At 45.4% G+C, this 15,200-nt stretch overlaps 1 protein-coding gene across 4 annotated transcripts in view; it reads right to left on the bottom strand.

Annotated features, from left to right (window-relative positions):
• The window catches only part of LOC112994481 (netrin receptor DCC), a 547,074-nt gene that overhangs the window by 173,188 nt on the left and 358,686 nt on the right, over positions 1 to 15,200 (bottom strand). For all 4 annotated transcript variants that reach the window (XM_026118858.2, XM_026118859.2, XM_064499826.1 and 1 more), the window contains exons 8-9: positions 10,572 to 10,728; positions 4,031 to 4,185 (exon numbers count right to left, since the gene is read on the bottom strand). In XM_026118858.2, coding sequence (XP_025974643.2) covers positions 4,031 to 4,185; positions 10,572 to 10,728 — 312 coding nt within the window. The remainder of the gene's footprint in view (positions 1 to 4,030; positions 4,186 to 10,571; positions 10,729 to 15,200) is intronic.

Here is a 15,200-nt window from a genome sequence, read left to right as displayed (position 1 = left end):
TGGGTCAGTGTAAGGGACGAAGGCAGAGGGATGGCACGGGCATCTAGCAGGCTCCAATCTCAGAGGGAAATGTAGGGATTCAGCTTCTCTGGAAATCTGGATGCCAATTTAAATAGCTAAGAAAGACACTGAGTCTTGAGAACATTAGCCCGACTGCTTGTGTCCTCTTAGTAATATGCATATATGCATTAGAGGAACGCTGTAACCACTCAGTTGCTCTATTGCTGCAGAAGCCCAACCACAGATCTGTCTGAGACCAACTGGTGGACGTTTGCCTGCTGAAAGTCAACCAGAAGTTTGAATACCTGCTTAAACAAGGACCTATGTCCCGAGTCCTCAAAATAAAAAGCCTAGCATGGTCAGCTGAGAAATTTCTCCCAGCAAGGGGATTACAAACAAATTAGGAAGTAACATTACTGCTACAGTGGTCATAACCTGTCTCACAGAAACACAGGATTACCTACAATCACAGAGAACGCCATGATGTGATTTCCATGCTGAAAATGCTGATTTGACCAATGGATCAGCTCTCTGGTTCATGTATTCCTTAGGAATACTGGTATATACACCTCCCCTCATCTACCCCCACTGAAACACTGGTTTCCAATCCAGCGGCCAGGGCAAGGCAACTTCCCTCCCACAACTGTGTTTACTTTTTTCTGCTGGAAACAGGAACGTGCGGAGATACCCATGCCCTGCTGGGAACCTAACGGCAAAAAAGCCAGTGAGCCCTGCAGTCATCGCTCCCAAATGTCCCCAGGAAAGTTGCTGCTGATTTTACTCGCTCTTCTCCTCACTTGGCTTCTCTGAGATGCGCAGAAGGATCCCAAGGGGAAAACTAGGAGCAGCAGAACGTCTTTCTGCAGGACAGGGCAGGGCCTGGAGCATGCAATGAAGAGCTGATGCTGCCCCGCTCACACAAACAGCCTTATAACTGAGAGCAAGGGGAGAAAAATGTTGCATCTTTGGCCCAAGCCCTTGAGCTGAGTCCTCTGAACATGAGGGAGCTGCACAGCGGCTCTGTGCACAGGAGCAGAAACCCTCCTGGCCACCTCGGTGGGGAGTCGCGGGGGGGTCCCAGATTTGCTCCTTTGCTACAGCCCAGGAGGTTGCAGACATATGGGAACACAGATGGCCTTCAGGGAGTCTCTTAAGTAGGTGTAATAATACTTCCCTGCCTCAGAAGGATGCAGTAATTATTCTTTATAAAGCCCTTGAAGATCCTCAGGTAGGAGCTGAACTGCAAGTGTGCGCTGAACTGATTTGCTGGCGCACAGATGCTAAAAGTCGCGTTTCCAGGCTGTGCGTTACACAGCAGCGACAGCCGGGTGCTCCGAGGCTCTTCGGGACATCGCAGCCTGCCTCCCTATTCGTCTTTTCCTTCACCGACTACGTCTAACACACGAAGCAGAGATGGCTTAGGAAGCTGGCCTGAATTCGTCGGGGCTGCGAGGAGGAGAACGGAGCTGTGGCTCCGCTGCCTTATCCTCTGCTGCCGAGCTGCCTTAACACCATCCCGAGGAGCCAAAATAATAACTCACAACGTCTCCACATGTGGTATGAAAAGATTAGACAAGGCTTAAGCAGGCAGGGATTTAAATCCTCACTGATAATACTGTAGTGAAATTATATACCATAAAGGCAGAGAAAAAGGGGTTGTAGTTTACTGAAAAGAAAAAGAAAAGGAGGGGGGTTTAATCTGGGGACAAAAACCTTCATATAAATGTAGCCCACATTCGGGATGATTATTTCAAAAGCTGGAACTTCTGCTGTTGATCTTTTAAACTGATTACTGAGAAAATGTATGCACTTTTAGAAACAGCCACTGACAGACATAAATTTCAGATGTCCTTTTTCATCAGCTTTTTCTTCTTTAACAATGCCAGATTGCATAATACTTCTGATATTTTCAAATAATGTGGAAATTCAATTTATGTGAAGCCATGTAATTTATTGTACAATAGTTACAGCATGTTCTAAAAGACAGCGCACGGAGGCTGACGGGTTTCCAGGACCAAAGAGAGTCGTCTCAGAATGATAAGATAATTCGGTCAACAGGAAGAAATGAAAAGAAAAATGGAAAACAATATTTGCTCCATGCTCAAACTTGACACGTCAGAGAAATTTCAAAGTTGTTAAATAAGAAAGATATTCCTCGTGCCTCCACTTTGCATTAAGCAGGGCAGGCAAGCCGGTGTCGTGCCAGCTTCCCGGAGTAACAGCAGCGGGTAGCGACGCATGGCTTTCGCTTGCGCTTTGGGAAGGGGAAAGAATTTTCCGGAATGAAATATTATTGTACTTCTGTGAACCATACACATACAGACAGACATATATACATACAGTATATATAGAAATATGTGCATGGGCATTTGTGTGTTTGTTTCTAAACAGTCATATGTTATTGCTAGTTAAAATGTTACCTTACTTTTAAAGGGCTCAGATTCATAACCTTATTTTCAAGTGCTATTTCTCCCCCAAAACGGCTGAAATACAACCTTTTTATGTTCAAACATGACAGTTGCATAACAGGAAATAAGTGCAGTAAGCAGCAGGGTAACCTCAGAGCAGGAATTGAAGACTTCTAAAATGCAAGGGAATTCAGAAAAAGAAGAAATCTAAGTATCTCAGGTGATATTCTGCGAACATCAGTACTCCTGCGGGTTTTGGGAATGCTGACAGGTAGCACATGACCCAAATTTACATCTCCTGACAAACAAAGACACAGACCTGAGCTCACCAAAGGGTGCAAGCTCCGAGGAGCCTCCTGCAAGGGTGCCGGGTCCAGCCTCGCTCCGACTGGGGCCACCAAGCCCCATCTCCCGGCCTCCCGCACTCGTCGGGGATCTCCAACACCGGCTTACGCAGGATTTGTTCCCAAGCCCCCCAGACCCCAGTCCCCGGCACGGAGAGTCCTCCCCACCTCTGTCACCTGCCTGCAGCAACAAGTCACCTGCAGCCAGGCATCAAGGAGACACGCTTCACCTCTTTCCAGCACAGCTGGTACCTTCACACAACGAGGGGCTTTCAGACAAATATCGCCTTTCGGTTCAAGTTCGGTACGCGGCAACGTGTGACAACAGAGAACAGCTTTTATGCCTCTGTTAAGTGTTATCACCCAGGAAGAAAGTACTCCGGCAAGGACTAAAAGGCATAGTTTAGCCTCCCACAAGCCACCCCTTTGGTTCTCCATGTCTTATAAACAAGCGGCTGTCAATATACTCTCCTCAGACCGAGTAATTAGAGGTACAGCACCTGGCTCTACTTAAACGGGAGCTGCAGCCACCCCAACATGCTAAAACTAGGCATCATTCCCGTTCTGATCAACAGGTTTTCTGAACAACTAGTTCTGCTGCGAAAGGGCTCAAATAACATTTCGGTCCTTTCTTTGCAGCATCCCTGCTCCGGGACAACGGATGGTCAAAGTGAAAAAACTGCCATAGAACAGACTGAAAGAAACCTCCTTTCTGGAGACCAAGCATGTGGGGAAACAGTTAAAATCAAATGAGACATACAGAACGAGAAAATTACCTATGGAAGCTTCAAATGGCTCTAAAGAGTAATAAAATGCATTTACAGCTAAACAATAACTAATATAAAATATTTGCTTTTAAACACGAATAAATCAAAGGGTTCACTCCAGTGGAAAGTCTCCCAGTGAGTTTATAATGCGTCTGATTGAAAAACAACTCCTTATTTATCAAAACACAGGTTTTGTATCACATATGCTGCCACGTAATAGAAGGTGGGAGGTGTGATCATCAAAGTCAGGACGCTAAACAACAATATGCTGCTGTTGATCAGGCCAAATGCTCAGTAAGTACCTCCAGGGACAAGGAGGAAAATTTACTACAAATTTAGGAAAGATTTTATTTACCAAGCAAAAGGACAATGCTATAATATTTATTAGCACATACTATGTGAAAACCTTAAATTAATGCATTATGATAAATGGGGAATTGCTGAAGGTATAGTTCATTGCTAAAGCCATTAAAGCAGCCCCAGCCAAGACCCCGTGACTCTGCAGACTTACGCTCGGGCTGCGTGGCAACCTTGATGGGCTGCGAGCTCTCCCCGGGCCCCCACTCGTTGTAGGCCACCACACGGAAGGTGTAGGTCTCCTCCGGCTTCAGGTTCCCCACCGTCAGCTGAAGCGTCCCAGTCTGGGACGTGTTGAGTGCCCGCTCCCTATGTAAGAAAAAAGTCACATCGGAAAATTAACTTAAACATGCATGTAGATCTTAAAGCATTACTTAGTTATTTGGTTCGTAGCTTGCACGGTGTGGTTACTCATCAAACTTCATTTTGGGGCTTGTATGTCTATAGGTTTTCTGTTAAGTTGATTTTTACTTTAAAAAATTAATTCAGGTAATGAGGTCCATAGGAAAAACTGCAAATGCTACAAGAAAGATTGTATTATAACACATCTTAAGCAACATCCTATACTGGTTCTTTGCCTTTCTTAATACAATAGGATAGGAAAAGAGAAGGAAAGAAACAGCTATTCAATAAAGGAAAACATCTGTGGTGCAGAAAGTGAGATGCATGCGGATCATAAACATCTGGCTGATCATGGAAAAGCAGGTCCTGACGGTTCTGCAAGCAGAGTCGGGTCCAGCAGATGCACCCAGATGAGCCCAGCAGCCCTGCGCCCGGCACCTCCTGCCACTGTGCCAGGAGCAGCGGCTCCATCGCAGGCAGCGGGATCATGGCATCTGCCCTTTGGAGGGTGCCCTCGTCATCATCCCAACACCGCAAGCCCACAGAGCTAAAGGGATTTCCGTGCTTTGGCACTAGCCGCTCTACTGAGTCAAGCTCTGCAGAGCTGCAGGTTGGATGGGAGCAAATGACCGATAAAAAAGATACAGACCTAGAATCGTTAACACAGGATTATCCAGGAAAAACACAACCCCTAAACACTAAAGTGGAGTTTAAATTGGATGAAATCACAGTCATTTCATGGACAATCTACAAACACAAGTAGGTAAAATTGCTCTGTAACTGATTTATTATGGATGGCACACATAGCTCTTCTCCTTTACCAAAAGCTCTCAGAAAAGCTAACGACAATAACAAAAAAGGTAGATTTCATGCTGTGGAAAAATCATTTAAAACTGAATCAACTAATTGTCGAACAATTGTAGTGTTGCTGTGGATCTACTTGCTGCACCAGGTACAGCAACAGTTCAGAGCACATTGTTCCTTTGAGGAGCATTTCCTCAAAACACAATTTCTCAGGCCACAACATGGTCTTGTCCTACGAGCGATGCCGTCTACCACTGCTCCGGCCTTCTGAGAGTCAACTGAACCCAACTCTGGTGAACAGACTCCAGGGAAAAACTATCACACTGTGCCTTATCAGAGACAAGGGTGGTTTAATGCATCTATTCCAGCAGAAAGATTTTCGGTGGCACTTGCCAAAGCGAAAGTGGAGCTGGGAAGGCTGCTGCTCCCAAGCGAGGCGACTGCCAGGCTCTTCTGAACAGGAGCCGAGCTGGGCTTCGCCAGCTCAACTTGTCTAATTTTATTCTCTTGCCGCTTTTCTCTGATTTCTATTCTCAAACTGTTGACGCAGGAACCAAGTTGCATGGCAAACGGCCCCAGTGGACGGACAACAAGCTTGCTGGTCCGAAAGCAGCAGTCCCGCAGGCAGGCTCAGATGTCCCATAATGTCCGAACTAAACAACAAGCTTTTCATAAATCCCTTGAAAGGAAGGAACCCACGGCAGTAACAAAATACACACCCTGACCTCCTTGCTGCAGGATTATGGGACTGTCAGCCACGGTATCTTACTGTAGACATCTTTTTGTCAGTAACAAAAAAGCAACAAGATGACCTTTCAGCCTCAAAATAGTGAGAAAGAAGTGAGAGGAGAAAGGAGATGAAGTGACAAAACCGAACTCCAGTCAGATCTCTGTTTTAGTAATGCTCTGTGACAGTGCTACCTGTGGTGATGTATATATGCTATTCTGGAAAACTTATAAATCTGCTCCCAATACTTAGCAAAGGGGAAAAAAAAGTGCACATATGTGCTGCACTCTGTGCACTTGAATTGCCCGTGGAGTGTTGTAATTTCCCGAGCTAAGTCAAATCCACATTTCAGGCTAAAGGGGCTGGATCAGCATAACTCTCTTATCTTGCAGAGCTTGGGATGTAGGTGGAAAGCGCTAGGATGAGGTGCGAAATTCTGATCCAGCCCATTCTGCATCCAACCCAGAGGTTGCAGAGCAACAGAAAACAGCCGCTTCAGGGCACCTCCACACTGCGTGATGGGACCCTCGTGCCGGATGCGCTGGGGCCCAGTGGTAGCAACAACTCCAGCTGATAAACCCCCGCCTAGGCGCGTGGTCCACCTTGGTCCCTGTCGGCAGAGCGACACGGGTGCTACGCTGTGCTCAGACTAGCTCCATCCCTCAGGACCCATGTCTAGACGATCCAGCTCCACGGCAGCCAGGAGCCGTACAAGGACCCGAGGACATCACCGCGGTCGAGCTGATGAACCCCATGAGCTGTCACTGGCAGTGAGGGGGCTGTGCCGCTCTCAGCCATCCAGCTCAGCCTGGACAAAGCTGGGCACGTCCTCTCCAAGGTCCCTTCCAAGGTGCTTTCCAAGACAAATGAGGTAAGGTCCAACACTGGGCTCGCATAATTCGATTGCTTCCAGCTCTGGAGCAGCTTTGAAGAGTGGAGGCTTCAGGTTCTTCCCTCTCTGTATCTCAGAAAAGTACTGAAGAAATTGAGGTTTTATATGTTTTACTTCCTATATTTTGGGGTTTCTAGCTGTCGGGTGTAGAGTATCTCTCAAATAAAGTGCTAAGAGCCCGGCATCTGAGCCCAGAAGCATTATTCCTCAAAACCGGAGACATGCTCACGCTTTTTGCCTTGCACATCGGGCTAATGGCCTGCGGCTGCCCGGTGCATTGCCTCCAAACGCAGTCATTTCCCCCATTTCATTTTCAAATAGCAATGCAAGATCTTGTAACTTCAAAAGAAAAAAAAAAAAGAAAAAAAGAAAAGAAAGAAATAGACTGTATCAAAAAATAAATGTTTCAAATTTGCCTGAGTAAGGACTGAATAATAACGAAGCAAACACTGCAGGACTGAGACCAACAGAAATAAGAAATAAAACGAAAGGAAGGGGTGAGCCTTCCTGACGAGCCAGCTGGGACTAGGGAATGGTCACACCAGAGCCCACCTAGCCCCATCTCATGTCCCAACAGTGGCCAGATATCGGGGGCTTACAGAGGAATAAGAGAAACAGGATGGAAATAACCGTGGTTATTCTCCTGGCATGGTATTCCTGGCTACGGATTACTGGAGTTTCTTGGGTACAGGCTGCACCCAGATCATCACAGACACCTCGGTGGATCTAGCTCCCGTCAAGCCGTCAAACCTCACCCTGAATGCATCAATGTTTTCGGCTTCTGCGATATCCTGTGGCAATGAACGCCGCAATGCAATTATGAGTTGTGAGAAAAAATAATCCTTTTTCTTGTTTTAAACAGGCTGCCTGCCAATGTCACAACCGACAGTGACATCTTTTATGATGCCTTAAACCCTCCAGCTAGCAAAGGAAAAAAAAAAAGCTCTTTATAAATATAATAACCCTACAAATTTCTTTCTAAAATAGATGTCTAAAACATGTCAGGTGGGCATTGTAAAATACGTGGCTATTTTCTCCCTTGAGCTTCACCGCAGATACCTGACGTTTGGCGAGAGGAATCACGCTGTATACAAAGGCCATCGCCGGCTTCGACTTGCAGGGCCGGGATTAACAAGGCACGGGTTTAACACCGGGAGCTCCCGGGGGTTTCCTGCAGAGTTGGTGCTGGGAGCCACCTCGGTGCTGCCACCACTCACTGCCGGCGACAGGGCTGGGCAAATTTTTGGTCCCCGGCCAGACCCGCCGCTGAAGCCTTCGGGTGCTGCCGTGATGCAGGGCAGGCGACCAAAGCGCCCGGCATCTCGGACCTCGGCAGCTTTACGCTTTGGGTCTCCTTTCTTAAACCTGGCCTTGAAGAACAGTCTAAAAATAAAAGACCTTGCCTAAAGTCATTCAGTTATTTGTAAAATGGAAGCTCCGACATGTAATTTCCAGTGAGCGAAGATCATGTTATATCACGGTATCAGCATGTAAAAAAGATAATTACAGTTCCCATATATCTCTTAGGTGTGTAACAAATGCTTTTGTAATGTATCAAACACCTAATTAGTTACTTCAAGTAAGACAAGTCATGTTAATGTTCCTTGCTGTGAAATGAATACTATTAATTTTAAAATGGACGGACTTTTAGTACCTCGACTTCTTTTTTTATCTCCCATTATCATTCTCCCATGAAATTATATAAAGTCCTTGATTGTAATAAGCAAACTCAAAACAAATGTAAATAGTTCATCTGGGAATGATATTTCAGAACCCAAGCTAATCCTGAAGGTACGCTTTAATCAAATATAAGTTTTTATATTCAATTAAGTGGTCCCTAGATTAATTTTTTCAGACTGCATCATGCAGGAAGTTAATCTGCAAGATCCATTGGCTTCTTGCGACCATCTATGCATCTATTAATTTGTTATTAGGAAAACTTCTAGGGAATGTTCAACTGTAAATAATCAAGGTCCCAATCTTGCAAAAAAACATTGTGTCATGGATTTTTATGTTCAAACAGAATACTGCTGACTTCGAGGGGTATTTTTATTTTTTGGTTTTTTGGTTTTTTTAACATCAGCGCGTTTAATTTCATTTATTAGGAAAAATATTTGCTAACAGTCACTGAAGAAAAGGAGGGCTACTAATCAGAACTCATTATTCAAACTAATTTGACATTTCAAAGGTTGCAATCAAAAACCAAACTGTATTTTTAGTCCTTGTGTCTTGCTTAAAACACTGAACAGGAATATATTACTGTATAAACACTGCTTTTTATAAATAAATGTAGTGGATTTTTAAATTTAAATTAGATTTTAAATTTTCAGTTTAAATAAAGTAAATTCTAACTGAGATGGCAGAATTACTTTAAAGCTATGCATAGGTAATTAAACATATCTTGAGATTGTATTTGAGGAGTTATGTAGGGGTTTGGAGACATATAGAAGACCAAGAGCAAATCAGCAAAAATAAATGCTCTCTCTTTCTTCGTGGTAACTCAGATGCTCCACTTTCGTATAAATACCAAAGGCCTCTCCAAACCAATGCTCACCGGTTTAGGAGCAAAGCGGCCAGTGAAGGATGAGGAAGAAGGTACCGATGGAGAGAGGAACAAACGAGCAGTCCGGCAAAGAGGGGACCTCAGTCCTGAGTCAGACCAGGGAGCAGAGGGGCATAAAATAAGACCTCGAAGGTGGTCATGTTTTAAATGGCAATCAGCCCAAGTTATTCCACAAATTCCAGATTTTGCAGAATATGTGAAATGTGAACCCGGCAGAGGTCGATCAGATACTGAATCTGGCCCATTTGGCAAATGAGCAGAATAGAAAGTCTCTGCTCTAACTTGCAATTGAATATGGGCCAAATCCAGATGCAAACGCTGAGCAAAGATGGAAACGGACCCCATGTTCCCACCTGCAGGCCACCTCGGATTTAACAAAAAATTAAGTTTCAAAAGCCTCCGGGTGAGTCAGAGGCTTAAGACCCGCTCTCTAAGCTGGCGTAGAAGCCCGACACGTTTCCCTGAGCTGCCTTTACTCTTTCGTTCTCTATTTTCCAATTTCTTTCCGAGGCGATGGGCCAAGGGGCTGGGGGCAGCTGAGGTGGCTCCTCTGCCCCGGCCGGCTCTCTGGCTGGGCAGGAGATACTCGCGTGCCGTCTGCCTGCACACCTCCGAGGAACGACGCTCATTCGCCTCTATGATACTCCACCGAGCAGCCCTCTCCTCTCCCAAGCCGTAACGCAGGATTTAGGCACCTGTGGCCTACGAGCACGAAGCTGCAGCTTTACATTTAACAGAAAACACATGCAATATCCTAGCAAACATCCACCTGCTAGCGGCTCCCGCTCCCGACATCTGCTGTTTCTACTCACCTTTTAAACAACCACCCTTTCTTGTCAGCAAGCAGTTTAAAAATACCCCGCTTTTTAATCTGCACTTCCATCGCAGCCAGCAGCTTTCCGCAGCACAGGTGTATTCTGCAGCTGCTTATTTATCTCCCCAGAGATTTACGGGTTGCTTCCTCCCGTTCGGGGAAACCCGCCTTCCGCCTCCACGTGCTCTTTCCAGGCACCGGCAAGAGAAGCCCGGCTGACCCCGCACGCGGGACAGCTTCCCCTACCGCTGCCGCCGGCGGCAGAGCCAGTACGACTCATTTTTCAGTGAAGATCCAGGGGCATCACTGCCACCACGAATTGTCCCTGGCGCCAAGATGGTGAGAGCTGTTACGTGAACCGTTGACCTACAAAGTCTACAAAGACGTATACTGCAAGGAAAAGTGTCCATGCTGGCTCTCACCGTGGGGAGGAGACGACAAAGTCGTGAGAATCACTGGCAAGGTGCTTTTAAAGCCTTCGGGCCCTCTCAGGAACGCACCCAGGCCGAGGGAGGCCGCGGGACGCTCGCGCGGTCCCGCCAGCAGCACCTACCTGTTGACGCCTTCCCTGGAGAAGTAGACCGCGTAGGCCTGGACGCTCCCTCTCGCGTCGGCGGGCGGGCGCCAGCTGAGACGGACAAACCGGCTGGAGACCAAGACAGGGACGACATCTCGGGGGGCAGAGGGGAGGACACCGGAGCTCGGGACGGCTGGAGGGGAAGGAGAGGCGTCAGTCAGAGAGGCTGGTGGCACCGGGGGGTCGGGGCTCGGGGCGAGCGCGGTAGTGGACACGGCTGAGGTGTCGCCAAACAGAGGGCCAAGGTGGCGCGGGGAAAGTGTGGACAAAATGAAAAAGGGGTAAAAGAGAGAGAAAGAAAAACTAACAGTAAAATCACACCTTAAAATATACCACCTGAACCATTAACAACCCTCAAAATCGAACAGCATTAAGTAATGTGACCACAGCACCTGTAACGCTACTTCGTTCACTCACGTTCCACTATTCTCGTCTTTTGTGCCCAAAGCTGCTGAAGTATTTTCCCTCACAAACAAGTAGTAACTCACCATTCAAACCCGGTTGCCTATAAACCCACTGGTCTGGGAAAAGCAGAAAGAAGTGGAGTCCAGCACATGACTTATTAGATAATTGCATCAAAGCAGGATAAAAAGAAAAGGAAGACGACAGTGAAAGTTAATATTAACCCTGATATATATGGAAAAGTGCTTGGTCTATGTGCAAAATCCAGAAATGGCTAAACTGCTGATTCAAGCAGTAAAATTCATCTTATAAAGATATCTCTTCACAGAGTTCAAGGGTCTGTGTGTTGTTCACCAAGCATGTATGAAAGCTGGCCTACCAACACAAACAAACAATAAATTCAGTATTTAATTTATTATTGAGCAATAATGTCGGTAGTCAGCTATATCCTGATCTAGCACATGCATCTCAGGGATCATCCGCAGCCACCTCACCTTCTCCGAGGCCAAACACACGGCGCCAAGCCTGATTTCACCAGCCAAAGTTGCCTTGAAATGCAGGTCTGGCCACTGCTTTCAAACTAAAAAGCAAACTTGTTTCATAATTGCAGGTCATTTTTGGTCAGTCCTTGTGTATATATTGGTTAGTTACTGTATTAATAGCATTAACTTACTGTGAGATCATTAAAAGCACAGAATTATCTAAACAGCTTATGAAGGATAGCTTGATGTAAACAAAGTGATATTCACTAAATGCTGGCTTAGCATTTTTATCCTCCCTAAATAATTATTAACGCTCATTAATATTATTGTTATAAATAATAAATACTATTACCCCCTTCCATATTGTCATCAATCCAAAAAAGAGGGAATTAAGGAAATTCCCAGTGGCATTTCCAGTGTAATGATGTGTGGAAAGAAAATATTAAGCCATAGTCTCAGTTCTTTTGGCTGCACAGTTGTGATACATTATTTGCACTGAGACTGTGTTTAGCATCCTTAGTCATGGGCCACCGATCTAAATAATGTGCAAACACAAGACTAAGTATAATGCTGTGTACATATATACGAGAATAACGCAACTATTTTGCATCACAGTCCGACTGAGCAGATTTGGGCGGCTGATCTATTCTATATGTTGACTTATGTATGAGTGCACTGTCTTCTTCTGACAAGGACCTGATTAGGTAAACGCCATTAGAGAAGTATCAAGCGCAAGATCTGAAAAAACACAGACATGCATCTAAAAGGTTTTTTCGGTGGAGCTTGGGTACCTAAATCAAAGACAGTAATTCAGAAAGCTGCCCCATTACTAGCTACTTTGGCATCTGAGGGTCTGTAGAAACTCTCAGTTCCTCCATAGGAATATACAGGTCTCTGGTTCCTCTGCTGAAGAGGCCTCATCTTAATTGAGCAGGGCAGTCAGCACCCCTCTTCCATCAAAGGTGATTTTGTATTCAAAAACTTGGGGGAAGATGAGCTCTAAGTCCAGACATTTATATTTATGTGACTAGATGTTTGAGTCTATGTTCAAGCTTGGTGTCCAAGCTCCCACCACAGAAAACGGGAGATCACAGATGATGGAGTCATCAGATAACACAGATGGCGGAGTCTGAAGAGCTTCTCAAACTACCAAATGGCAGGAGCTACCTTTAAACATGCCAAATAAGTATCTGAAGAGTGGAGCTGAATCCACTCCCTCAGTGTCCTTGCACAGGTGGACCTCGTGGAGTCTGATCTGGTCGCCACACTCGGAGCATAAACACACGGAAGCGAGCAGGATGCTCACAGTAGAGAAATTACATCCATTTATCACTTGACAATGCTCACCTTGTGTGCAATTCCTAAGGGTTACCACATTTACGAAGAGAATGGGAGAACTGGGTTAGAGCTGATGCTTCCCCACCTGCCAGCATCTGCATCCCTTGGCCCAGCACTCGCTGTTTTAGGTCTGTCGGGTGCATATGGCCCTTTGGCAACCACCTGGGGCTGCCGGCTCCACTCCCAGAGCTCGGCTTGGCCGCAGCAGCGACAAGCCACTGCAGCTCTAACGTCCTCCGCTGCTTTGGGCCATTCGTTCTTGCTATGGCCTTTTTTCTGTCAGATTGCACAAGCTGACCTTGACACATTATTTTTGCAAACAACCCAAACTTACTAAAATGCTAGCAACAAAACTGAGGTGACAAGCTGCAAGCCGGGGATGGAAGTTCTAGTCCACTAAGTATGTATTTCACTCCAGCTTTATGTAAACTGTAGAGCTATCACTGACAAAAGCAATTTCACTTTTATTGTTGCTAGCAATGAATAGCAAACATATATAGTACAATAGCACAATATAGAAAGGCACACAACCTGAAATTATCTCAGCAGTAATATCTGAAATCCTTCAGTCTTTCATATGACTACACAAGATCAATCCACTACTCGCTGAACTGTCTTCATCGGAGTTTGACAAGGTCTGATTTTAGCCTGACGTGGTTTATTTAACTCCTTATGAAGTTTAGCTTTCTCTGCTCTCGTGGCAGGGGGAATAACCATCTACCTCTGCACACGTGAGCATGAAATTTTACTGCTCTGATTCACTTTCCACAGGCATAAATGACTACATAACAGAGGAAAAGCTGAATCCAGGCCAGTAAGGCCTGATTTTCATATGTTTCCACTTAGGAAGGTAAATGGAGCATCTCATATCCAGAACCATATTTTTAAGCCAGAATCCACCGCGACTTCTGCAATCCTCTTATCGTTTTGCAAGTAGGACCTACCCTTGTAATTCTGAAACAAAAGTTTTTCAGAAACGTACAAAAATGTTTGATGTAGGTGCTCAGGACCTGCTTGCTTACAGCTTTTATTTGCGAAATAAAGATCAGTTGTAAAACATGTACAAGGCCAACTATTTACTGAGTTTTTAAGCAGCTAAGGGCAAAATTTGCTCTGATCCAACCTGTGCCTCTTCTTCCCTCACACTGTGCGTACCATGCCCATGCACTAGTGCTTCCCACATATAGCAGTCACAGCCTGCTAGTAATTTAAAATATTGCAATATGAGACCTAGCTCAAAGAGACAAACATTTCTTTTGTAAACGTAGCTTATTTTTTAGCATGTCTGCATGCAGGACAGCATTGCTTTCTTGCCAACTCAAGAAAGGAAGAATAAAAAACGTTACTACAGCTCACATTTATTTCACTCCTATGATGTGAAAAACATGTTCCAGCCTCAGTAGCAGATCCTAGCAGCAGCACCTCTACCCTTTAAATGACACCAGCGAGAGACTGGCAAAAGCTTATGTGGGGTGTACAAGAAGAGATGATGAATGAATCAAAAACACCTCAATTATATCCCAGAAGGGATGTGATATCAAGATGTACCACCATAACTGCTAAGCGGAGGTGGCAATATATGACATGGGTCATCTCCCCAGCCTGCAAGCCCAAAGGCAGCACAGGGCACAGACGGGGCCTGGGCAAGGAGCATGGGACATTCCTCCCAGCTCTGCAGCCAGCAGCCCACCAACGTCGCTACCACTGACTGGGCAGCTTCCATCTCTTGGCATTTGTCACTTGTATTCCTCTCCATCTTGCCGTGTGCTGCGGAGCGCATGGACATCTGCTCTACTCTCACATTCCTCCCAACATACAGACACAGCACCTAATAGACCAGCTGACGCAAACGTCCTGCCAAAACCTCAGAGCCTGAGCTCTGCTCCCGTCCCATCTCAACGTACTTCTGTGGGTCATTCACATCCTTTGGTTTCCAGGCTGGCACCAATCTATCTTAAATAGAAAATATCTCATCATCTATGATCTCTTCTCTTTGGCATTCCAGTGACTAGCGATTTTCAGGCATTACAAGCTATCCAATGCCTGACACTGTATATTTGTGTTGCAAAAACTCCGTTTATTATGACTGAGAAGTGACTGTGCTTACAGAAAACACTGCTCTTGGACCTCACTTGGCAATTACAAAATTGATCTAAAAGCTCTTCTAATAATCCTTATTAAGGACCAAGTCATGAATTCATAAGCTTGACTCTACTGTTTTTAAAGCAATTACGATGGGCATGTGTTCAGTCACTCATGCTTAATTCACATAGAAACTTAAACTTCTTAAACACACATTGTGTTGCCACATCCCTGGCCTTAAAAATCATAGTCATTTTTTCAGGGGGATCAGTTAATACAGAGAACAATTAGTGACCTGTAC

Source organism: Dromaius novaehollandiae, chromosome W, assembly GCF_036370855.1.
Source record: "Dromaius novaehollandiae isolate bDroNov1 chromosome W, bDroNov1.hap1, whole genome shotgun sequence".
Classification (NCBI taxonomy): Eukaryota; Metazoa; Chordata; class Aves; order Casuariiformes; family Dromaiidae; genus Dromaius; species Dromaius novaehollandiae.
The sequence above is the reverse complement of the archived record's forward strand: the minus strand, read 5'-3'. Positions and strand labels throughout refer to the sequence as shown.